General features: G+C 38.4%; 1 protein-coding gene across 2 annotated transcripts in view; it reads right to left on the bottom strand.

The window, feature by feature from the left end:
- slc25a21 (solute carrier family 25 member 21) overlaps positions 1-27617 on the bottom strand; it is a 345575-nt gene that overhangs the window by 56504 nt on the left and 261454 nt on the right. For both annotated transcript variants that reach the window (XM_030127622.1, XM_030127623.1), the window contains exon 3: positions 10011-10059. In XM_030127622.1, the coding sequence (XP_029983482.1) occupies positions 10011-10059 (49 nt within the window). The remainder of the gene's footprint in view (positions 1-10010; positions 10060-27617) is intronic.

Genomic DNA, 27617 nt, shown 5'->3' with positions numbered 1-27617 from the left:
AAAAAGGGGAGTTGAAGTGGTGGAAGTTTGCTTTTAGATGAGCGTGAGTATGTTTGTGCATGCGTGGGCATAAAGGGTGGAGCTCTGTGTAACAAGATCTCGACATGAAGGGAAATGCGGACTCTGTGCGACTCTCTAATGAGAGGGGGAACGTGATCAGAGTCAGATGGGGTGCCCCGAGCGCACGGCCCCCTGCAGAAACTGCCGCCCGACACCCTTTGTTACCTCCAAGTGAGCTGAGACCAGCCCATGAACCATGTAACTAGGTGGTTTCCAGGTTAATGAAAAGCTGTAACTCCGGTCCTCTGTCTCTCTCTCCGCTAACTGACAACTCCCCCTCACTCACCCCCACCCCACCCCACCACACCCTCCAAGCTCACCCCCACATTCCTGCCCTTAACCATGAAAGGGGGGGGGGGGGCTCAGGGTCAAGGGCAATTAACTGTTTACTTTGTGTGAAGTATGCTACATTTACATTTTAGGTATTCAGCTTATTATTAGTGACTCACAATAGGGGAAATAGTCACATTTCAGCTTTGACTTTCATTTTTAATGTTTTAAAACCATGGTTGGGATTCAAGCACAATCTGACGCATGACATCTGAATAACAATAACTTAACCCTTTCATGCATGAATTATGAGTACCTTAGTCAAGATTTTTTTCTTGAGTGTTTTTATTCCTCCTTGGGCATGAAAAAAACAATGCAATCGAGTTTTTTTTTTCTTTTTTCATTGAGTTAGAAAAATGTCCGTGCATTATATTTTTGAAGTAAAGAAACATGTGTTTAAATCCCAATATCAGAAAGTGATATGAAAACAATGAAACAAAAACATTTTTAATGCCGCTCATCTGATGCTTTCTCACATTTTAACATATTCTAATGCTAGTTATTTCTCACTTCATGGAGATAATATGCAAAAAAAAAAAGTCTAACGATTAACAACTGATTTACACTTAAACATGTTAGCAAGAACAGGCAAAGTTACAGTAATGGTATGAATTGCAGTGTATGAGATGATGCCTAAGTGTCCACTGGGTGGCTGATATGGAATTAAAACATCAAAACCCATAAATATACAACAGTTTTGAATAACTGTCCACTGTAGTGACCACTATGCATGAAAGGGTTAATACTCAACTAAGATGGAAACAGTAACTTAATAATATTCAGGTAATACACATGTTTAAAAAAAAGTGCAAACAGGGCTAAAACAATAATTCTATTTTTCACAATATACATTTCTCTTTAGGATTTTGGGGTAATTGGTGACATTGTCAGCTAAAGCACTTATAAATATTTCAAGGTTTTCATTTCAGTTGTCATTTAGTGTCCACTGTTTTCATGGAACCCTAACTGTACCTTAGATTTAAGGTGGGATTACAACATAACAAGTGCAAAACAACAATGACTATTAGACTTCATTTGAAGTGAAGATGCTCTAGTTCAGTGGTTCCTAACCTCTTTTTTTCTCGTGACCCCATTTTAACATCACAAATTTCTGGTGACCTCAGACTTTCAAAACAGAGACTTTTTTTTTTTTTTTTGCTAAAATTAATTTGTTTTTGATCATGTAGTAGTTTGCTATACTATGCTGCAAATAAATGTTAATTTTAGAGGACATTTCGTTTATATAATGTACATTATTACGGCCGGAGGCAGTGAGAATTTTATTTTCCTTGGTCAGAATATGTACAGTCAGCCCAGCTTGGATTTACAAGGCTGACAACTAATACTGAACAAACAAGAACTGAAACTATGAATTATGAAAGAGCTGCAGCATCTGAAACTGACCACAATGAACATTTGACACAGAAACAGAACCACAGTGCTGCAGATTCAGACTCACAGTTTGTCTCGTCTTTTATGTATTATGATTGTCTCTCTCAACTCACCGTATATTTTTTTTATTAATATGTTTTTTGTTTTTTTTTATCAGTTACTTGAAATTTCAGGCGACCCCATGTGGGGTCCTAACCCCAAGGTTGAAAAACACTGCTCTAGTTTCTGTATTTAACATTTCAACAAAACTCCAACCCTTTATACATACATCAAATGTGACCCTAACCTTAGTCTAGCCCTAAACTGGACCTCAGGATGGGAATTTTAATCCTGCATATTTTGATGTCCGACCAATATTTTATAACCATGTTTGCATGTTCTGCCTTCAGATTTGTTAGATATTCTACTGTTTGCCAAGTGTTCTGAGCATAATGAAAAAACACAAACAATGATCTGGATTTTTGAATGTTTATCATGATAATTATCGATACTTAATGATGTTGTATTATGATAATATGTTTGGCCATATCACCCAAAACTAGGTGCTTAATGCAGAGGTTGTTTAAGTAGGATGTACTAAACCACTAAATTAGCACAGATTGATTTGTAGACAAAAAATTTAACTATCAACTGTTTTAATCTGTTTAAACTGTGATGAAAGAGGCTGTAAATCACACAAATGGAAGGTGGGCTCCACGGGAGTCCCTCAGATGTAAGATAGATGTACTTGTTAGTAAAGCTGAGTAACAGGGGTCATGGTTTGACTGGTCAATGAACACGCCACAGGGAGTAAAAGTGAAACAACAAAGGCACAAAAAAAGACACATTGTGAATCATCTTTCAGGACTATAACTTTTAGGTCCCAAATAATGCAAATCTGTCTTGATACATATGCAATTTTCCAAGAGTGTTTGTGCAAACCAGAATTTCTGAAAGATGCCCCAAGCTAAAAAAAAAAAAAGACTTGCTTTTCTACTCTACTTTAAAAATATCTCATAAGTACTGCAGTTTTCGTACTATCAATCATTTTGGAAGCTATGTGCCACCATTTTTTCTCATCTCTGGAACATAGCTATTCATTTACCTGCCAAAGCTGACATCTTGGGGGGATGAACAGTATTTGTTTAAAGGTACAAGCTGCCAAACGGCCCTGACATTTTTTTGATTCATAACAGTAGAACCTGGCTACTAGCAGAGTGTTTCTCCACACACAGCTGCAGGAGCTAAATCCAAAATCTGCAATTCCTCCTACCTCCTACCTCCTCCTCCTCCCTCAGAGAAGAGAAAGATAAACCCTCATTTGGAAAAAAAGAAGAAAAAAAAAAAAGGTAAACATCAGCTCCCAGGGCAGGTACACATTTTGTCAAGTTTACCTTAGAAGAAAAAAAAAAAAAAAGAAAAGCAAAGAAAAAAGGAGGAAAAAAGCCTTTGATTCTTGAGTTGGTGGAAAAAAGTAAATTTACTCCAGTTGCTGTTCAATTTGGACCGGTGGACATTAAAGCAGGAGCCGGTGCCTAATAAGAGCCATGCCTGAGAGAGAGGGAGAAACAGGGAGAAACTCAGCGGAGGTGTGTCTGTGTCTGACTCTCGGCTCCAAGTTTCCTGCTAATAGATTTCAGCTCCCTCAGTGTCCTAATTAGCTGGTATGTATGCTTGGTTTATGAATTCATGTGTGGATGTGAAGTGTGTGAACATGCATGTATAGTCGGCCTCCACACGCATGTCTGCCTCTGTACACTTCTGCTCTTATTCTGCCATGCAACAGTAACTAGCAGACTGTTGTTCAGAGGGCAACAATCCACAAGAAAAAGTCTGATCTGTTTTTTCATTTAATGAAAAAAAAAACAACAACCCAGGAGTAAACCCTGAACTGAGAAAGAAAGGAACCAATTTACTCTGAGCCGTTCTCAGCAACATAAACACATGGCGACATAAACAGAAAAACAAACAGATAAACCTGTCCAGTTTTAAAGCAGCTTTTACCACTTTTTAGGGAAGAGCGTTACAAAGAAAATAGTGAGTGCACTTTTAACCCTGACCCTGTGTGTGAGGACGGATGGACATTCAGAGAGCCAGCTCAAGACTTACCTGTAATAAACCCCCATACCCTCTACACGTGACCGTAAATCACAGTGCGCGCCTTCAAAGTATCAAATATCAACTAATACAGCGTCGCTCACCCTTGGCTTTTATCCCCACATATCCTTCTCTGTGTTCTGGTGGTGGCACTGCCTTCAAAGTGCAACCATTGCAGGCTTTTTTTTTTTTTTTTTAAAGGCACGCCAAGCAATTTATTTACCAAGAAACTGCTGCCGTAAATGACAGAAAGAGTGGTACAATTTACTGACAAGTAGTGACTAGGGCAGAAGGGGGGGGGGGGGGTTAGAACTAAGCCAGAGGTCTTGGCTGGGCCTGTGAAAGACTATAAAGCTTTAGTAGTAGCCCACGACCTGTTTATGGCTGGCTGAGACACTGCAGTGTGAGGCTCCTGATCAGTCCACAGCCACAGAATGCTGCCACTCTTGCACAGAGAAGCAAGATGGTAACGGCTAAACTGTGCTTAGAGGTCTGATTTGTGTCTTTGAGCATAAGAAATCAATCTAAGTGAATTTCCAAAGGAACTTTGTGTTGGTAAATGACAGTTGTTCAAATGGACAGGATTTCAGTTCTGTTCAACATGTTGATGCTCATATGAACTATGTTTCCAGCTCAAAAAGGAACAATTTCCGCACAATTAATGCTATATTTTCATGTCACAAATGGACAAGTTCTATTTGAACTGAACTGAGCTGAAAAACAAATCTTCTCTTCTTTTGGATTCCCCAGTTTTTCTTCCCAGATTCTCTCCTCCATATCACATGTTTTATTTGTACAGGTTCAGTCTGGAGTATGGTGCTGATCCATCCTGCTTCTGTTCCACCAATACATACATGAAGAATGGCACACAGCACTGTTTACATCAACACTTTTACAATAAGAAGCATTTTTAGACACAAAGAACAATTCTATATTGTTCTTTCCTCTTTAGTCTGATGCTAAACTATCCAATAAATAATAGTGCTCCTAGTTTTTGCACAGGGATCATTAGTGTAAACGCTGACATGGCTGCAGAGCATCAGTATGATGGGATCCACAACAACCATGTCACATCCGTCCACTGACACATTTAGTGTTTTTGTGTCAGCTGGGATTGTTTTAGATCCACAATACCAACATTTATGAAGAAGAGCACAATTAGCAATAGGAAGTCTATAAGTTTATTCCTAATAAAGTACTGGGACTGACCAGAGCATCATGGGTAATGTCACGTCCGTCCACCAGCAAAAGTTTTCACATACACGTGCTATTCCAAATCCAATATTTATGAAAATAGAGCTTCCACTGTCAAAGAATATCAGTAGTCTGTGCACAAATGGATTAGCATCATTTACACACACTTCTATGACTTTAGGACAACTTTTTTTTTGACAAAATGGACACTCATTTGACCCCCTAAGGAAATTTTAGCTGATCAACAAAAACATGCTATATGAAACAAAAGAAGGGCATTTAGTGGCATCTTATGTACTGAGTTCCTTTCCTATTTAGGCGATGGAAGTTTGTTATGCACGGAAAAAAGACAGAGGGGATCTAAATAGAAATAAATTTGATCCAGTGATTTGTAATTGTTCAAATTTCTAATGTCAGAATTGTGTGGGGAATGAATCTAAATGATGCATTTCATTTTCCGCAAAATGTCTAAGGCTCTTGGCACCAGTGCCCAGTTGTGCGCTGGGTGAATGCAGAGCTGGCAGGCCTGCCGAGCTGCGACAAAACTCCTGGTATGCTTGGAACTTCACTACATAGACCCATTGCCCACCAGCAGGATTCAAGGCAGATGTGAGTTGACAAATGGCTTTCTTTGTTTCAAATTAAACAGAATATGAGCTAATGTGAAACTTTGTTGAGTGGTCAGGGTTAGTTTAGTATGACGGTTAGCCGGTTGCCAGTCCAAGCCTTTTCCAAAGGCCCTGGTCAGACCTGGCTTTAGCATGCGTCCTGGGTGATCCGATCATGTGAGGACAGCTCTATACACATCTGTTCACACATGACATTAACCCTTTCATGCATGAATTATGAGAACCTTAATCAAGATTTTTTTTTCCTGTGTTTTTCTTCCTCTGTAGGCATGAAAAAAAAAGAAAAAACAATGTGATTGAGTTTTTTCTATGAACCTATTTTTCATGGAGTTACAAAATAATGTGTTTAATTTCAGAAGCAAAGAAACATGTATTTACTGATAAACTGTGTGAAAACTATGAGATAAAAACATTTTTAATGCTGCTAATCTGATGTTTATTCACATTTTAACAATACCTGCATGGAGATAATATGCAAAATAAACAAACTAACAAAAAATAAAAAAAAACAAAAATAAAACTGTTAATTACAGTTTAATAACAATTAGCTTTTTTTTTTTTTTTTTTTTTTTAAACAATCAAACATGTTAGTGCAGATCAGGTTTATCTGGAACAGAAAATTTACTGTAATGGTCTGAATTACAGTGTATGGGATGATACATAAGCGTCCACTGTGTTGGCTGAAAGGGAACTAAAACAAAATCCATAATATATAAGAGAACACCTTTGAACAGCTGTCCACTGTAGGGACCACTATACATTAAAGGGTTAAAGTGCATCCCCACATGTGTCTTAAGTGATTACTTTTGACTGCATTTAAGTTCCCTACTTTAAATGCAAATTAACAACCTTATCTAGACTGACTGGATTTGGAATGCATCTGCAGATTTAATCCATGGTTCATTTCAAAGACTAACAAACAGCTTTAAGGTGGAACATTTTCACACCTTTTACTCACTACACAACCTGATGTGGTGAATCTGTCAATACTCCTTAATGACCTGTTCACAGTGGTACGTATATTTTAATTCGTGTCCACATGATGTTCATTAGACAAAATATGTTCACACCAGAGGCGATTTCTCACAGACTGCAAGGGAAGCTCGGCTTCCCCTAAAATTACGAAGATTAAATGGTCAAATATGTACATTGACTCCAAATGAGTTGGAACACGTTCATCTCTCAGACCAGTTGGTTCAGAATCAGTTTGATCCCAGATCAGTGGACTGGGTGTTGTTCACTTCTCCTCCATTCCCGTGTCTGTGTTTGTTCATTCCATCTCTGCTCAGTGCATTTGTCTGTAGACGCTCAGCATCCATGCACTTCAATGGGACTGAGTGGAACTGCTTTAAACTGACTCTAAACTGGACGCTAATTGGATAAATGACATCGTGTTGTCCCGCCCCCGGACGCTAGGCGTCTCTGGGGGTGAATGGAGCTGTGGGCGGAGCTCGGCCGGGCTGGACGCTGAGCTTCCACATGCTGATTGGAGGATGGGTCCAAAGGCTGAATCCCGTTTGATTGACAGCTGTTTTCAGATCTGCTCCTTCACTGACACAGTTCAGTTTAATACCGTCACACATTCTGCTGGGAAATCACACAAACCAAATGAACTGTTCATTTACTGACCTGGAAATAAAGCACACTCATTGTACTTCCTTGTTTCAGTTTAACATAATTTCAGTGTTTTCTTGTTTAGTTGGTACGATAAGGTCACTGAGCATTTTCTGAAAAAGGAACAGAGGACGAATTTATGTTTAAATAACTGGACTTTTTTTTTTTATGTAAGCCGACAATGAGCTTCCCGTGTCTGAAAGATGAGCAGCCGACACTGCTGAGCAGGGTTTGGGGTATTCCCTTCATTACAGGCCAATAGACTTCCAGTTCTTAATTCACTCTGGTTGCAGATAATTTCAACATTATGGAGGGCTGCACTCATTGCTCTGACGGCCCCACGTTCATGGCCTCTACGACTACCGACTCCTTTGGGATTTGTGTGGGTCAGATTGGGTACATAATCTAACTTCAGTCTAAATAGACTTCATTGAGACTGCAGGTCCTGTATAGAACTTTTTTTCTCCTGACACAGATTTTTTTCCCACAACAATGAAAAAAAACAAAAAAAAACAATATGGAATCTGATCTTTCAATTCAGATTTTGTCCACTGTCATATGTGGTCCTGAACCTGGTACAGATCTGATCTTTTGCAAAGTGACCTCAATGTCAACATTCATACAACTTTTACCACCCATATCCAATCTGTGTTTGAAAGCACACTGAAAAAAATGCCAAAATGGGGCAACAAAGGACATGACTGCAGGAAAGAGAAATGCTCAGCGCTTGAAAGCACATCAGTGTATTAATGAAACCACTGACTTCAGTGACTTCAGTGGCCTGTACGTTTACTTCAGTATGTCAGCATATTGTGTGTTCTTCCACTTCTTCCAGTTCACACTGGAATCTGATATTGTCCACATTTATAAAATAATGTGAACAGCCAAATGAAAACTTGATCAAAGAAATGAATGTGAACTAAGGGTTGAAGTGTGAAAACGAAACACTGTGCACTGAAAGGAAAAACAAAAACTACAAACGTGGGTTCTCTCCATGTTCCTCCCAGTGTCCAGAGACATGCACCTAAACAGGTTAACTGGTCAATCTAAACCCCCTATAGCACAGGTGTCAAACACGCGTCCCAGGGGCCAAAACCGGCCCGCCAAAGGTTCCAATCTGGCCCGCGGGATGAATTTACAAAGTACAAAATGTAAAAATTACCCTGAAGATGTTAACAGTCAAGGGCATTAAACTCAAAAATAACAGCATAATAACCAAGAAATAATGACTCCAAATTTTCTTGGTTTAATGTGAAAAAATTAATATAACATTATACCTCTAAATAATGGCAACACCAATTTTTTCTCTTTGATTTATTGCAAAGAACATTCAATTCTGATATCCTTTAACAATAAAATGTCAATAACCTGAACAAATATGAACAACCTGGAATGTCTAAAGAAAAATAAGTGTAATTTTAACAATATTCTGCCTGTTTTGTGTCTTGGTAGATCTGATCTGTAATGCACGTGTAGAAATTATAAGTTGAGGCAGAATATTGATCAAATTGTACTTGTTTTTCTTTTGAAATTTCAGCTTTTTCCAGTTATTCACATCTTTTTTGTTTTGGATAGAAATACTTTCATCATCTAATGTTATTTTTTGCACTAAAAAATTTGCAGTTGTCATTATTTATAGGTTATCATGTTATTATTTCACTGGTTCGGCCCACTGGAGATCAAATTGGGCTGACTGTGGAACCTGAACGAAAATGAGTTTGACAGCCCTGCCCTGTAGGCATTAATGTGAAATTGAATGTTTGTCTGTATATGCCAACCCTGTGATGAACTGGTGACACATCCAGGGTGTACCCCACCTTCGCCCACTGGTAGACAGGATAGACTCCAGCATCCCTGCGACCTTCTTAAGGATTAAGTCAGGGGTGTCAAACTTATTTTAGTTCAGGGGCCACATTAAACCAAATTTGATCTGAAGTGGGCTGGACCAGTGAAATAATAACATAATGATATATAAATAATGTCAACTCCAAACTTTCCTCTATGTTTTAGAGCGAAAAAAGTAAAATTATGCGATGAGAATGTTTACATCTACCAACTATCCTTTAAAACAATGTGAATAACATGAACAAACTGACATTTCTTAAGAAAACTAAGTGCAATTTTAACAACATTATGTCCCAGTTTATCATTTACACATTAAATTACAACGTACAGTGGATCAACGAATACATACAACATTTACTAAACAGAATATTGGTAAAATTGCACTTTAGACATTTCAAAATGTTCATATTTGTTCAGGTTTTTTGTGTTTTTGTGAAATGTTAGTTCATTTTAGTGTAAATACACTAAAATGACATGAAAATGTTTACATTTATAAAGGAAAAAAATCTGTAGTTGTGAGTATTTATAGGTTATTATGATAGTATTTGACCGATCCGACCCACTGGAGATTAAATTGATCTGTTTGTGGAACCTGAACTAAAATGATCAATATCTTTAGTGCAATTTTTGCATTTCACAGATTCATCCCAGGGGCCGGACTGGACCCTTTGGCGGGCTGAAATTGGTCCCTGGGACGCATGTTTGACACCTGTGGATTAAGTGGTTCAGATAATGAATGTTTTTAACTGCAAAGTAAATAGTTTTGCCTTGACTGACGACAGATTTTTGCAGCACAAATAATGCTCTCAAATGTTTTATTTGATTGAAGACAAAAGAAACAAATGCGCCCCCATAGGCTCAACGGCTTACCGTGTCTTCACAACATCCAGGGGATGCATCAAGCAGATCTCAACAAGACCTAAAAGCAAGAAACAGACAGACAGCATAAGTCACTACAACAACCATTCAACTCAAATACTGTCAAATATCAATTCTGTGCTGAGTTTTCTGGACCTGAGCTCCTCTCAGATGAACTGAAAGGCAGTGGAAAAATGGTTTGGTCAGATGAGTCCACATTTCAGTTGGTTTTTAGGGAAAAAATTACACATTCTATGTCTCAAAAACCAGGAAGACCTATCAGAATGTTATCAGTGAAAAATTCAAAAGCAGCATGTGTGATGGTCTGGGGCTGCATCAGTGTCCACTGGGGATGGGAAGATGATCCGATACGCATCGATACGCCGACACGCACGTGCACGATCCCAGTGCACCGGCAGAGAAGCTGCAAGTGAATGAAAAGTTTGGAATGATATCGCAATGCATTGGTTATTGAATGTTTGTATCGACAAAATTCGATCCGTTCAATAGAATATATTTTTACTCTCATTTAAAAGTGTTGCTGTTTATTTGGGTAAAGTTTTTCTTTCCTTCAGACCCACGTTAACATACACTGTACGCTAACAGTCTGAGCTCATGGATGGACTGAGCATGTGCACCACAGATGAATACTGTCATGTCTGTATCTGAATCTGACAGACTTAGAAGGAAGGAGACCACATGTGGTTTATGAACGGGTACTTCTTATTATATCAACTGCACTGAATACTGCAGTACATACCACAGATACTTCCTTAAACACTGTCATACATTTCCAACAGTGCATCCCAGAATACCTTACACAGGTGTCTCTTAAAGCGACAGAACCTTTTTCTGTTTTACCTTCATTACAAATACATTACATTACAAATGGATTCAGCGAGGGAGCAAGAAGTTGAGTGTTAGAAACATGCAGAGAAATGATTTTGGAAACAAAGTCCAAACTTTTTCACCTGACTGAATGTGAGGCACGTGTTCTGAAAGTGAACTAAAGACACTTTGTAAAAAGTCATGGTCTTATTTAATAAATAAATAATCAAGCTCATTGAATTGCACTGCACACACACACACACACACTCATATAGATAGATAGATAGATAGATAGATAGATAGATAGATAGATAGATAGATAGATAGATAGATAGATAGATAGATAGATAGATAGATAGATAGATAGATAGATAGATAGATAGATAGATAGATAGATAGATAGATAGATAGATAGATAGATAGATTTTTTTTTTTTTTTTACCAGAATGAATGTGTTCAATCAGAATGTGCTTAATTGCTCTGTATCATGATTTGAGTGTGAATCGCATCGCATCGCAAGATGCCATACACGTGTCTTTAATATATCAGATTGGAGATGCTGTATCGAGATGTGTATTTTATCGGCCTTACACCTAAGATTCCCAACCCTAGTGTCCACGTCTGACTGACAGTACATGTGATTGAAAGGATTATAGACGGCATATATTGGAATTTACAGACATATGCTCCCAATCAAGTAAACATCTTTTCCCTGTGGTAATTTCATCAGGAAAATTCCAGGCTTCATTCTACTATTGAAAATGTACGGACATCATGATTAGGAGAATGAGACAAGGGTCACCATAGGCTGTAGAGCAGCTCAAGTCTTACACAGAGCTGCAGCAATTAGTGTCCTCAGTTTGAAAGACATTTAAAAAGGACAGATGATTGAACACCGTTGTAAACTTGTCTCTGTCCTAACTCTTGAGTGTATTGCAGGAGTTTATATTTACAAAGTACCATTAGGCTGTCCAGAGGAGGGAATGTACTGTATTTTACAAACTGGCCCAGCCTTTCTGGACATGGGCTTTGTCACTGCAGCCTGTCCTGAAGCTGCATATACAGAGTACAGTACTCACACTGCAGAGTGACTGTACACCTTTAAAACAGCAGCACAGAACTAAGGTGAACCTGCACACATGTATCTGTTAAAGCCCTGCAGGATCAGACAGGAACATAAATCTGACATTTATGTCAGGAGTCACAATCAGATAGAAGAGTAACGTTCCCTGACAGGTTACTGTGGCAAAAGTCACTGGATGTTTGTTCAGGTGAGGTTTTCACTTTCAGTACCACGCAGTCATGAAGAGAAGCTGCTGGTTTACCAGCAGACAGACAGACAGACAGACAGACAGACAGACAGACAGGGACAGACAGACAGACAGACAGACAGGGACAGACAGACAGACAGACAGACAGACAGGGACAGACAGACAGACAGACAGACAGACAGACAGAGAGGGACAGACAGACAGACAGACAGACAGACAGACAGACAGACAGGGACAGACAGACAGACAGACAGACAGACAGGGACAGACAGACAGACAGACAGACAGACAGGAACAGACAGACAGACAGACAGACAGGGACAGACAGACAGACAGACAGACAGACAGACAGACAGACAGGAACAGACAGACAGACAGAGAGGGACAGACAGACAGACAGACAGACAGACAGACAGACAGAGAGGGACAGACAGACAGACAGACAGACAGACAGACAGACAGGAACAGACAGACAGACAGACAGACAGACAGACAGAGAGGGACAGACAGACAGACAGACAGACAGACAGACAGACAGGGACAGACAGACAGACAGACAGACAGACAGACAGACAGACAGACAGACAGGAACAGACAGACAGACAGACAGGGACAGACAGACAGACAGACAGACAGACAGAGAGGGACAGACAGACAGACAGACAGGAACAGACAGACAGACAGACAGACAGACAGAGAGGGACAGACAGACAGACAGACAGACAGACAGACAGGGACAGACAGACAGACAGACAGACAGACAGACAGAGAGGGACAGACAGACAGACAGACAGACAGACAGACAGACAGACAGACAGACAGACAGACAGACAGACAGACAGGAACAGACAGACAGTGCCCGCCAACCGTTTCAGAACATTATCATCATGCTGCCTGATTTTCTTTTTTTTTTTATCAATGTATTTTTATTCATTTTCAGTTTTTTCAAATATACAAAAAGTAAAACAAACACTGAGACAGAGAAATAAGACACCACAAAAAAAAAAAAAAAAGTTCCACTATGAAATTACCCAATCACTTTGTCCACAGAACACATTAACCGGAGTCCAGGTGCATTGTCTGCTGTTCTACATAAGAAATAAAAGGATGCCATACCACATTAAACTTCCCTATTGATCCATTCAATGTGTATCTAATCTTTTCTATTTTAAGGAAAAACATGACATCACATATCCATCTGCCAAAGGAGGGGGGTTTGTCATTCTTCCAATTTAAAAGAATAAGTCTCCGTGCTAAAAGGGAGGAGTAGGTGATACTATTTAACTGTGGCCTTTGTAGAGGGAGCTCTTCTAACGGTACACCCAAAAGTCCAATAAAAGGGCAGGGGTCAAAGGTCAGACCTGAAATTGTTGAATATGCTTCAAATATTGACGACCAGAATGCAGTTAGACTTGGACGTGACCAAAAAGTGTGAAAGAGTAGCAGGTGCTTGTCTACCATTACGTTTACACGGCAACACTAGGATCTAATTCCGCAAAGATTTCTCCTTTGCGTTATAAAATCATTCCGCGTTAAGATGAAGCCGCTATGACAACGATCTGCGTTAACATGAGTCCGCGAGGACGGCTGAATACGCTGTAGTGGCCATGCCAGACCAGTAGCTGGCGATGTAGAGCTGTAGTGAAACAGTGGTGGTAAAACACGCGCCTGCGCACAAACGATTTCCGGTTTAGACAGCCTTTAAATGAGGAGAAGAAGAAGAAGAAGAAGAGGCGGTGGTAAGAGTGTAGACGCAGTAAGTCTAACTTTTGGTGGAGAAGCGACAGCAAACTGAGCACAGTTAGCAGCACGTATGTTGTTCTGAAACCGGCCATTGTTGTTGTGGTTGTTCCTTCTTTTTCTGCAGCTTTATTGTGTCATAGAGGCTGGCAAACCAGCTTGGAGGCGCATTACCGCCACCAACTGGCCTGGAGTGGGTTAACTGGCGGTTCTTGGCTGCGCGCGCATGCGGTGACGTCATATTTTACCCCGGAACGCTCTGATTCGCATTAACACGGAGCTGAAATGCGGAGCGTATCGATAACATTCCACCCTGGACCCTGGTATCAAAAGTTTCTGGATTCAGGCACTCTAGGCACCGTTTCCATGGTAACAGAAGGCTAATTCGTGATGAAATCTTCCCGGAGTCGACTGAATCCTACGCCGTGTAAACAGCCCATACATCTATCCCAAATAGGATTACAACTGAATAACAACTGAAGGACAGAATGACCCACTGTCGTCTCTTATCTTGCACACACATTCCAAGTCAAATACACAACACATGCACTTCTCCTTGCCCCAACCCCAAATCTCGTCTGCTGTCTACCCTGTTTTTTTTTTTTCACCCTATCCCCCAAATTCCTTTCAAATCCATGAAAAAAATTCCAACGTGTGTCCTCATGTACTGTGTGAAAACTGTATGATGTCTTCTATTTGTGCTTTGCATTATCTTGATCTTCACTGCAAATTTTGAAGAAAAGGGTTCAGTGGCAGTGCACCAGTTGCGGCGGCCCCATGTCCCTAATCATCGATCAAAATCTCATTTGATGCGTCAAATGACAATAAAGAAATCTGTATTTAACTCCTGGGTAAATGTTGGATAATTTAACTTTAGACATGTGAAGTCAGTGTACAATACGCTGCCTGATTTTCTTACCAACTACCTCAGAAATTCTTGGTGTTTTGAGCCTTGTGCCATTTTTGCAAGAACACATGTTAGCATAAGTGATCCAATGAGACTTCTTTCCAACATTTCTGTGAGTGACTGTAATTCTCAGCATTTTGAAGGGATGCATCCACCAAACCATATCATCAATGCAAAACCCAGTACATCCACAACGTGCCAGCAGCTGGAGAATCAATGAAGCCAAGTGATCAGTGAGGGACTCTGAGGTTTCACACAAATGCTAACTATGTGCATCTGTGTTGAAAAGCCACTGCTTTGGCACAGAGGCCTTCTGACTCAATCAGGCTTTTTTTTTTTTTTTTTTTTTTTTTTTTTTTCAGACTCATATTTTCACTGCATCCCTTTACTGTTGCTCTGAGGGCTTCCCTTGCAGATTTCACTTGTGTGTACACAGCTGCTGTGCAATATGGGCTCTGTCTAATTTGCTCAATTAAACATATTGTCTGTAAAAGAGAGAGAGTCTTCTGGGGTTTTTCCAGGGAAGTAATTATCAAGTGAAATACCACAGCAAAAATGACTTTGTCTACAGTTGCATCTTAATTTGGGAGAATGAAGAACTATTGAACTAAGCTACTGGCAGCAAAAGTCAAATAAGATCCCATCTGTCTCAGCTGGGTTGACCCAACTGTGGGTGCTAATGAGACTGCGCTGTGAAAACTGCAATGGACACATAGTTTTGGCTATTAATAGGCGAACAGTGAAGACAAAGTACATCAGATCTTTCAATGGGTAATCACATAAGGTGGTGAAACCGAATCCGCCTGCCTGCTTGATTAGCCTGTTCAAACACAAAGACGCTGGGAAGTGACCGAACATGCTCCAACAGGTGGGCTCAGGGAAAAGCTCTGCAATCTCACTCAGCTGACACACTGGGACACCATGGGGGGAAACACGCAAAGATAACGACAAAAATGAATGTAGCACAAATTCAAGTGTTTTTTTTAATTAATTATTTCTCTTAGTACTGTTAAATAGTATTAAAAGTTGTTTTCATGTGTGATGTGTGAGATGTATCTTACGTTAAATGGAAGTTGAATGCGTGACTTTAAATCTGGCAAAATGGAGAAGAGGGAATTTAATGTAATGAGTTGTTTGCTTAATCTTTGCATCACAAGTTGTTTTGCTCGAAGAATCTTTTATTTTTGCAGAACTAAGTAATATTCTGAGTAATATTCTTATATAATAGTAATATTCTTTTTATTTTAGAGGTACTGAAGAGTCAGGTTTGATTCCTGTGTGTGTGTGTGTGTGCATGTGTGTGTGTGTAGTTCTGATGAACTCACACCTGTCTGTGCTGAACTTGGAGAAAAGGTCAATTGTAACGAGAAAGATCCAATTTTACATTTTTAGAAAGTAGTTGTGGTAAAGAGAGTCGAGCAGAAAAAACAGATTATGAACTAAGGGGATTTTTGTGGTCCAGACATGCTAGCCTAACAGTGCAGGTGTTAAGCAAGAGCTGTGCACATGTAAAAGCATGTGCTTTTCTTAGAATTAGCTTATGACTGACGTGTTCTGCCCAGTAACTACCATTAACCAATAATAAGCGTACGACGAATGATGTCATTGAATAATGGGAGTGTCCAAGAGTCACTAAAGACCATAAAAAGTAATGAAGGAAACTCTTTTTGTGGGGGGCTTTTTCTTTTTCTCTCTCTGACGAAATGTGTGTTTGATGCTAGATTCTTTTTGTAACTTCTTCTATTTTTGCCTGAAACAATAAATCAAGCTATTGTTTGAACTTTTTAAAACCTCAAACCTTCTTTTTGGTGAGTTCTTCATTTCTCCTGGTTTGGTCCGTCCATCCCAAACATAACTGGTGAGTTAATTTAAATTACGTGACCCCCCCCTCTGGTAAGCAGCCTAAATGGAGTAGTCCAGAGCCACCGTTGGTCTAAAAATCTCTTGAACACGCAGCTTTTTGTCCACGATCATCAGAGATTTTTTGGTACCAAGGTGGTTTAAAGTTAAAAGAAACTGGGGCAGTAGTTCATTAACTGAAATTAACAGTGGTTTTTGAGATTTACTGTTTACTGCGTGTTTACAAATGCATGTGTCTCTCACAGTTGTGGAATGCAAAATGTGTGAAATATGTTGGTCTGTAAAATAATGGAGGTGGACTGGAACAGTTGACTGTAAAGTCTTTAGTGTTAATACTTTAGCTTATAAAATGACATGCAACTTTAGGTTCCACAATTAAAACTAAAATGAATAAATTAAAGTGCATTTCTGGTGACGTCAGAGCAGATGTGCCCTTTTGGAGTTTAAAACATTCACTTTTATCTATGTAAATCATACATCTGTATATATTTCCTTACTTTGTTAGTTAGCAGACCTACCCTACTGTGTAGTTTTTGTACTTTTACACACAACCTCGTTTGGTCGAGACTTTTTAGTTTGATCCAAATCAAATCTACCATGGTTCAATTTGTATGCATTGGGGGGGGGGGGGGGGGGGGGGGGGGGGGCACAATTTCAAATGTCTATAAAAACATCAATTTTGTTTCAATTTACTTCAGACTTGGCACATATATAGCGGTAATTGATATGCTGACATCACCACACACATAGACATGATGACATCAACTGGATTAATGCCAAAATAACCTACAATATGTGTGAGGGGCGGGATTTGTTGTGCCTGGCACCACTTGTTACCTCTGCCAAGTGTAACGGCAGACGTTATGTTTTCATCAGGGTTTGTCTGTCTGTCTGTTAGCAAGGTAACTCAAAAAGTTATGGATGGATTTTCAGGAAATTTTCAGGAAATGTTGATACGGGCACAAGGAACAAAAGATTAAATTTTGGTGGTGATGGGGTGGGGGGGGCACTGATCTGCCTTGGCGGAGGTGTGCTCTCTCCGAGTGCTTTTCTAGTTTCAGTTCTTGTTTGTTCAGTATTAACTGTCCTCCTTGTAAATCACAGCTGGACTGACTGGACAGATCCTGACCAGGGAAAATCAAATTCTCACTTCATGCAGTGATCTACACCTGGATTTACTGCCTCCGTCCATAATAATTTCCATTAGATAGGGTTAGGGATGTAACGACATGAAAATTTCATATTGTCACCAAAATTATCACGGTTATCATTATTATCACGGTATTATTGAAATGTGTTTACGAAGAATACACAACCTGATCAGAGACAGCACACATCCACAGCACTCACTCTTCACACTCCTACCATCAGGCAGACGTTACAGGAGTTTGAAGTCTAGGACCACAAGGCTGGCAAACAGCTTTTACCCACAGGCCATCAGGCTTCTCAATGAATCACTTAAACATGCTGCACGCGACACAAGCACATACTGATAGCACTGAACACTTTACTGCTGGTTTTATTTGTTTTAATTTTTTATAGTTGATTTTATTATTACTATTGTTTCCCCTATTCTTATTTATTTTTAATGTGTTGTGTTTTTAGGGAGATGAACAGAATAAGAATTTCATTGCGTAGTATAACTACCTGTTTTGCTGTGCACATGACAATAAAAACTCTTGAATCTTGAAAATGTGCTCAAAATGTTCAAAAAGTACTGATACACAGACTGAAATAATGTGACTAAGTAATATTTTGAAAAAAAAAAAAAAACAACTAATGAAATAACGTGGACAATTGACTTTCTGTTGGCAGAAACATTGGCATTGGCACCGTATGGCCAAAAGAGATATCTGCACTAGGGGTGGGAATTAATAGGATTTTATCAATATTAATGCCATTGTCAATTCTGCTTACCAATCCAATTCCTTATCAATTCTCCTATTGATTCCTGACTGTTTTTTCAGTGGGTAAAAGTAGTTGGACAGGTCATAGTGGAGCTGGTTTGACCATTTTCCAGATCAAATTATTCACAACATCACACTTATACATCGCTGTACACACATAAACAGAAAATGAAACACAATCATATTTTCCTGAAGTGTTTAATGAACAAATGTAAATATGCTGAAAGAATGAGGATTTTAAAACATCTTAGGCTGATCTCCTTCTCCAGGAAATGAGCAGCATCACCGTGATTTTCAAAGTGCGGTAATCAAACACGGTTATCATGAGAATTAGAATTTAAACGGTTATACTAACCGTCTGCAATTTTACCACGGTTTATCGTTATACCGGTAATCGTTACATCCCTGTATAGCCTAAATGTCATCTAAAACTAACGTTTATTTGAAACATAGCATAGCAAACTATTACATGATCAAAAACAAATTAATTTTAGCAAAAAAAAAAAGTCTTGTTTTGAATGTCTGGGGTCAGTACAAATTCGTGACGTTAAAATGAGGTCACAAGCCAAAAAAGGTTGGGAACCACTGCTATAGACCAGTGTCTTTATGTATGAGGTCAACGTCAGTTAGCAAAGCATGCTGTACCTCCAAGATGGCAGTTGCAGAAGGATTAAGTGATGACAAACATGAATGCAAAACCATGTTGTGTTTATTTGAGCATCTGTCTAACGCCCTTGCAGACGAGACACCTTCGAAACAGCTGATGGCAGATGAGAGGACAGGCTGTAGGGCTTTGGAAAAAAAACAACAACCTACAATGACAAAGAAAGTGGAGGGATCATCATAATCCTGAGTTGAACTTTGCATGACTTATAGCACAGCAGCATTTTCTTCCTCAGATCGTCTTGCGTCAAATATAACCTAACGTGAAGACGCAGTAAAATCGGTCTAATTTAAGCGTCGTCATTGTGTTGAGGTTCAGTTACTATCGCTGTAGCTGATTTACCAAACGCCTCAGTAAGGTCTCGCCAACCTGAGGTGAGAATTTACAGCAACTTTTGGACATAATCACTTCAGAGCTAAATAAAACTAAGTTATGGTTTGACAAAAATAAGTTGTCAATAAATTTGTGTAAAACAAAATTCATGATTTTTGACAAATGTAAAACAAGTAATGAGGTAAAGGTACGAACAGAGGGTGTAGACAGAGAAAGGGTGAATCAAAACAAGTTCCTTGGAGTGATATCACTGGTCTACAATTTTTTAGAAAGGATTTACTTCAGAGATTAAATGTGCTAAATGTTACGTATTTTAATAAGATTAATTGGAAAATAAATGACAAAAGTGCTGGTTTGCTGATGTTTTCAAGGTACATGATTAAGTGTTATTACACATATATATTGGTTTATGTACATTTATATAATAGTTTTATAAATCTGCCACTAAATAGAACCTGTACAGTGAATGTATTCTAATGTGCAGACAGTGTTTTGAAGTAGATCTTGTAGCTCTGAGACAAATATTCCTTTGGAGTCAAACCCATTCTCTCGTTAATTCTTGAATTTCACATTTTGACCCAAGGCTGTATCTTGGAAAGTTCAGCCAACCAGCATTTTTGACTTGATTTTTCTTTATCAGTGACTCTCATGTGGTAAAATTTCATTACTTTTATTCTGGAGGCATTTTCCTTGTAGACCAGTGGAATTGATGATAAAATTTGCTGGAAACCTCAAATAAAACATGTACAAAACAAACTATTCAGAAGCATCTGAGCCCTGGTCAGAGCAAAGGGGATATTAGATCAAAAATCACCTCAGATTCTGTATAATTCATTGGTCTGACCTTATTTAAGTGACTGTTTGGAGGTATGGGGAAATACATATACAAGTTCATTACAAAGACTTTTTCTACTGCAAAAAAAGAGAAGTAAGAATCGTTCACAGTGTTGGTTTTGGTGAACACACAAATGCACTATTTTTACAATCTAAAACTGTAAAACTCATTGACCTTTTTGAACTATTCAAATAATGTATAAAGCAAAGAATAACTGACTGCCGGGAAATATTCAAGAAATGTTCAGTGAAAGAGGGAGGGTGTGATTTAAGGGGAAAATTAAATTTAAAGATTTGTAAAGTACGCACGAGGTTCAAAAGTTTCTGTATGACCATCTGTGGAGGAAAACTGTGTGTGGAGAGAAAACAAATATCAAACATAATTCAGTTTAAAAAAAGATATAAAGAATTGATTCTTGAGAGGTCCGGTATTTAATAATGACACTGAGGCCTGTTTGTTTCTGGATGATGTTGTACTGATAAATCTGCTGGAATTATAGAAGAAAAGTGTTGAATAGTTGAGTCTGTTTGTATGACTGTACTGACATGAACAGACTGTCGTGTATAATTCAGTTACAGCACTGTGTATTTGTTGTGGTTCGATGCTAAAATGAGGAAAATAGTATTGTTTGATTCTTGTATTAAGTTAGTGATAAAGGTGTAAAAGCACTGAGGGGTTGGATTAAATCAGTTTAGACTTCTTCTTCCTACTTTTGCAATATTCAGACTTGTATGTGCTGAAGATAGATTCTGTCCATTTAAATGTTATTTTGTTTTATTTAGTTTTAATTTGTTTCTTTGCATGTTCGAAATCAATCAATCAATCAACCAATCAATCAATCAATCAAATAAAAACCTCCAGTCATAAAGCCCCTCTATCCTCTACATGTAGAGGTACAAAGAGAAAGAGTAACAGTTAACATTTCTGAGAAAAAAGTGAGAGCACACAGAACAATGCTAGCCTGTCCCGTCACTCACATGTCAAAAGCAGGTGTGGAAGATGATGTTGTATGAATACACCTGCTGACAGATCCATCACATGTGCAACATACTGTACTGAGGCTCTTGCAGTGCAATGATTCATTGTTTATAATAATTATGTCTCAGCATCAGATGCAGAATTCTTCAATGTTTAATCTTATCCCAATAATTATGATTGTGGTTCAGATTGGATGGTGCCATGTGGCGTGCATATGGTCTGTTTGTGTGGAGGCTGTTCCTCACCACCGCTGGGCCACAGTACATCATGTTCTTCATCCTTAGCTGTCAACACATGCTACTGCATAATGACAGAGCCTGGCAGCAGTCATACCATGTGCTCTGGGAGCCTTGCACACCCCTCCAGTATCACCGTGTGCGGTGCGTACCAGACTTGCATATCAAGATCTATCTCCACACGTGGTTTTAGTGCTGCAAGCGCCGACACTGGTGAAACATCTGGCTAGACCCATTATCAAATCTGGAGTTATTATAGATAACACAACGTAGCAAACGTTTTGGTTGTGGTTGTCAGTGGGAGAGTTCTGACAGTTTTCAGTCAAATTTAGAATAAGCATTTGACATTGTGACTGTGGATGAGACCTAAAGCTACTTACAGCAGGGCTGTCAAACTCATTTTCTTCTGAGGGTCGCATTCAGCCCAATTTAATCTGAAGTGGGCCGAACCAGTGAAATAATAGCATGATAACCAATAAATAATGACAACTCCAAACTGTTTTAGTGCAAAAAAGGACATTTGATTATACCAATATTTACGTTTACAAACTATCCAAACAAAAAGGATGTGAATAACCTGAAAACTAGAAAAGCACTCGGAGAGCGCAGACCTCCACCAAGACAGATCCCCCCCCCCCCGATCACCACCAAAATTTAATCATTTCTTCCTTGTGCCAGTATCAACATTTCCTGAAAATTTCATGAAAATCCATCCATAACTTTTTGAGTTATCTTGCTAACTAACAAACACGCAAACACACAAAGCAAAGTGATCACAGTACTTCCTGGCGGAGGTAAAAAAGAAATTTGTTAAGAGATATAAGTATAATTTTATCAATATTATGCCTCGATTCATCATTTATACATCTGCATTGCAGATCTGATCTACAGAGGCACAAAACATTTAGTAACAGGCAGAAGATTGTTAAAATTGCACTTAATTTTCTTTCAAAATCTCAGGTTGTTCATATTTGTTCAGGTTATTCACATTTTATTGTTAAAGGATAGTTTGTTAATGTAACTATTTCCAAAATTGAATGTTTTTCGCACTAAATCAAAGAGAAAAAATTGGTGTTGTCATTATTTATAGGTTATTATGATATTATTTTTGAGTTTGATGCCCTAACTTGCACTTTGCAAATTCATCCCACAGGCTGAATTGGAAACTTTGGCGGGCTGGGTTTGGCCCCCGGGCCGCATGTTTGACACCTGTGACTTATAGTAACAACCAATAGGAATTCTGCTAGAGATGTTACATTAGTGGCATTCCGTTCCACCACCATTACTCTTTCCTCCCTGCTCAGGGAATACTACTTAAGGGAACTTCCCTCCATTAAATTCCTTCCTTCAGAACACCGACTCCCTGCAGATATCACTTCATCTGTACTTTACTATGGTAATGCATACACCTTAGTTATTGCTCTTTTTATACTTCTGGAATAAAACACTAACTATACTGGATAATTAAACAATAATGAATACCATTACAAACTGTTTACTGTGGAAATGCATATACCTTAAGAATAAATGTGATTTAATTAACCCTTTCATGCACAGTGGTCACTCCAGTGGACAGTTCTTCTCCAGATGTTCTCTTGTATATTTATGGGTTTTGTTGTTTTAGTTCCATATCAGCCAACACAGTGGACACTTATGCACCATCCCATACACTGACATTCCTGTAACTTTCCTGTTCTTTTATCTAAATCAGTTACTGATTGTTATCAGACTGTAATTAACAGTTGTTGTTTTTTTTTAACAAAAAAGTTTTTGTTTTTTTTTTGCACATTATCTGAGTGAGTAATAACTAGTATTATAGTATGTTCAAATGTGAGAAAACATCAGATTAGCAGCATTAACCTCCTGAGACCCAGGAAAATGAAAATTTAAGCTTTTTTCCATTAAACAATTGTCTTGATTGGACACCGTATAATGGAACATTTTTTATTTTTTTTTCCCCCAGATACATCTTTTAAAATTATTCCTTTTTATTTATTTATTTATTTTAATGGAATGTTATTTGCAACGGACAGCAAGTAAAACTGTCAAACTTTTGTCCCCTACAGAGGACAAAAATGCACTGCTGGGTCTCAGGAGGGTAAAAATGTTTTTATTTCATAGTTTTCACACAGTATGTCAGTAAATGCATGTTTCTGAGCTTCAAAAATTAAATGTATGGTGTCCAGCTGAGTGGACATTTTTGTAACTCCATGAAAAATAGGTTCATAAAAAAATAAAATAAAATAAATGAAAAAAATCAATCACATTGTTTTTTTCATGCCTAAAGAGGAATAAAAACACTCAGGAAAAAAATCTTGATTAAGGTTCTCATAATTCATGCATGAAAGGGTTAAACTTAATCAGGCTATGCTAACCAAACCTTGCATTAAGTGAATAATAGGTCATTTACCTTGAGAATTAGATTATTTGATTTAAATACTATTTGAGCATTGTTGTTTCCAACAGTTAAATACTTGCATGAATTAAAGTGTTTCCTACTCCAGCAAAGTTTTTCCCAAGACACTTCACAGTCCCAGCTGAACTGAACATTTTTACTTCCTATGGTTTGGAATTGTTCTTAACAGGTGGAGTCCACTGTCCACAGGAATATGACAGTGACCTGCCATCTGGTTGGCGTTTATGTCTCTGCTATGCATCGGTGGGTGACACACAGAGAGATTCCATTATTTGAAAGTTCTTTTGTTTCTGAACCATAATGGTAGTGACAGGGCTTGTCATCCAGTGCCTTCAAAACACAAACATTTGCTAATGGCAAAGGAGTGTCAGGCAGAAGTCTGGAACACAGCCCCTCACACAGACTTTATACACTACATGGCTACCACTGGTTAAAAATGCATTATGTGCCAAGAAGTAGTGTTAAAGCTAACTGCACAGCAGAACACAGAGATGCAAGTGTTATGTGACATTTTATGCTGATTTTGGACTGAAAACAGTTTTTATTCAATCCCTGCTTTCCTTATACTTAACAGCCATATCGGAATATACTTTTATTTAACTGTACTGTATGATATAAGTACTTGTACTTTACTTGAGTACAGTAGAACCTCGCAGTACAAGTACACCATTGTACGAGTAATTTCCTTTACGAGCTGCAATTCATCAGTATTACTGTATTGAAATACCCGTGGAAACCTCCAGTGTAAGTGAGTTTCATAGTAGCTGCTGCTCATCAGCACTGAACGGGCACACTCCAAACCTATGATGATCTTCAACAAAAAAAAAAAAAAAAGAATAAGAGCTCAACCTTAAACACGCAGAACAGTAAAATGTAAGATACACATGGTACACGCACAAAATTAATCAAAGGCATAATATACTATAGTCAAACACTGCCAGGGACCACTACATAATGTCCACAGATTTTCATATTTTGAGTTTGTTTTGTTAATAATATTTACATAGGTTTACTTAAGTACAATGAAGTACTTTTACTTGTAGTGGAGTATTTTCACAATGCAGTATCAGTACTTGTACTTTAGCAAAGGATCTGAATTCTTCTGTCATTGCTTAAAAACTTAAGACATGGAATTTTGGTTTTTGTTGGTGGCTAAAATTTCCTTAGGGGGTCAAATGAGTGTCCATTTTTGTCAAAAAAAAAACAAAAACAGTTGTCCTAAAGTCATAGAAGTGTGTGTAAATAATGCTAATCCATTTGTGCACAGACTACTGATATTCTCTGACAGTGGAAGCTCTAGTTTCATAAATATTGGATTTGGAATAGCACGTGTATGTGAAAACTTTTGCTGGTGGACGGACGTGACATTACCCATGATGCTCTGGTCAGTACCAGTACTTTATTAGGAATAAACTTCTAGACTTCCTATTGCTAATTGTGCTCTTCTTCATAAATGTTGGTATTGTGGATCTAAAACAATCCCAGCTGACACAAAAACACTAAATGTGTCAGTGGACGGATGTGACATGGTTGTTGTGGATCCCATCATACTGATGCTCTGCAGCCATGTCAGCGTTTACACTAATGATCCCTGTGCAAAAACTAGGAGCACTATTATTTATTGGATAGTTTAGCATCAGACTAAAGAGGAAAGAACAATCTAGAATTGTTCTTTCTGTATAAAAATGCTTCTTATTGTAAAAGTGTTGATGTAAACAGTGCTGTGTGCCATTCTTCATGTATGTATTGGTGGAACAGAAGCAGGATGGATCAGCACCATACTCCAGATTGAACCTGTACAAATAAAACATGTGATATGGAGGAGAGAATCTGGGAAGAAAAACTGGGGAATCGAAAAGAAGAGAAGATTTGTTTTTCAGCTCAATTCCGTTTAAATAGAACTTGTCCATTTGTGACATGAAAATACAGCATTAATTGTGCTGAAATGGGACATTTTGGAGCTGAAAACATAGTTCATATGAGCATCAACATGTTGAACAGAACTGAAATCCTGTCCATTTGAACAACTGTCATTTACCAACACAAAGTTCCTTTGGATTCACTGAGACTGATTTAATATGAACACAGACACAAATAAGACCTCTAAGTAAATTTTAGCCGACATAGGTTTACTTAAGTAGAGTGAAGTACTTTTACTTGTAGTGGAGTATTTTCACAATGCAGTATTGGGACTTTAACTTAAGCAAAGGATCTGAATTCTTCTGTCATCACTGCTTAAAAACTTAAGCCATGGAGTTTTGGTTTTTGTTGGGAGTATTGCATAAGAACAGCATCTGGCACAGACAAGTGCTGCATCATCCCTGTTGAGGCCACTTCCTAACTGTGGGCAGACAGTAGGTCTGGGGACAAACCTGACCTCACCAGTAGCACTTGAACTGCCACTGAAATGACCAGACATTCCACGTGCACTGATAACTTGTCTCCCAAACAGAGAAGATCATACATCACGCAGATGAGATGATTATCAGAGTTGATTTTGGCTCGGGAATGCACGTCGTTTGCTCCCACGCAAAAGTGAGAAAGAACAACAATAGTGCACAGGGGAGCGATTGCTCAACGGGTGCAGGTGTCATCAATCATGCTGAGACACACACAAACACACACACAGAATGACTGTAATTCCCAGCAGCCACAGAGAGAAGAAGGTCACTGCCACAGGAAGCACAAGCCCCCCACTCAAATGGACAAATCCATGAGAAGCATATTGGCTGGTCATTTCAGATGCTTACTCGACCCAGTAAGATCCACACACACTAATCATAACTTGATAATCATTTCCTTAAAGCCTCTGGAAAACAAAATACACAACTGGTTTCCACCAGTGTCATTCAGGGTCTTTGGTACATTATAGTTAACATCAAAAAGGAACAGGAATTAGGTTTCAGGTCAGATTTTAAATTGTTTTTAAGCTTTTATAAACTTCCTTATAATGGGCTTGAACTGGGTGTGTGTAGAATGGAGATTTATTAAGTAATTAAGTAAACAAAACCATAACAAAAAAAAAAAAAAAAAATCCCAGCAAAATGAGCTAGCTTCCACTGGCGACTAGCCAACAGCTAACTATTTACTGCTAGTGCAATGTAGGCCTAATGTTAAACTACTGGTTATACAGACAAATTAGCATTTCATTAGACTGTATTTAACGTTATCTCACAAGCTAACACACTTTATTAAACATATGTAGATGCTATTGCTAATGTCAGCTAATGGTCGTAGCTAATGCACTGTCAAATACAACATGATCTGCAGCAGAACCACTAGTTGTTGGTTTTGCAGCTATGAAAAATTCTTTCGGATTTTTGGTGATAATGACTGAGACATTCAACTTGGAAAACGTGCATCACATGTTATTTCAAACTACATTTCAAGAGACTTTAAATGTATATATCACTTTCTTAAATGCTCTCAAAAACAAGAGAAAGACATTTCCTTGCAATGAGACTTCTATCATTGGAAAAAAGGTGAAAAGTCATATATATATATATATATATATATATATATATATATATATATACATATACATATATATATATATGATGTGGCATTAGGAAGATGCACCACATTTTGTAAAATGTACTCACTATTCTTCTACTTTTCCTTTACCTTAAGAAAGATGTTCAATT

Source organism: Sphaeramia orbicularis, chromosome 22 (assembly GCF_902148855.1).
Source record: "Sphaeramia orbicularis chromosome 22, fSphaOr1.1, whole genome shotgun sequence".
In the NCBI taxonomy this organism is placed as follows: Eukaryota; Metazoa; Chordata; class Actinopteri; order Kurtiformes; family Apogonidae; genus Sphaeramia; species Sphaeramia orbicularis.
The sequence above is the reverse complement of the archived record's forward strand: the minus strand, read 5'-3'. Positions and strand labels throughout refer to the sequence as shown.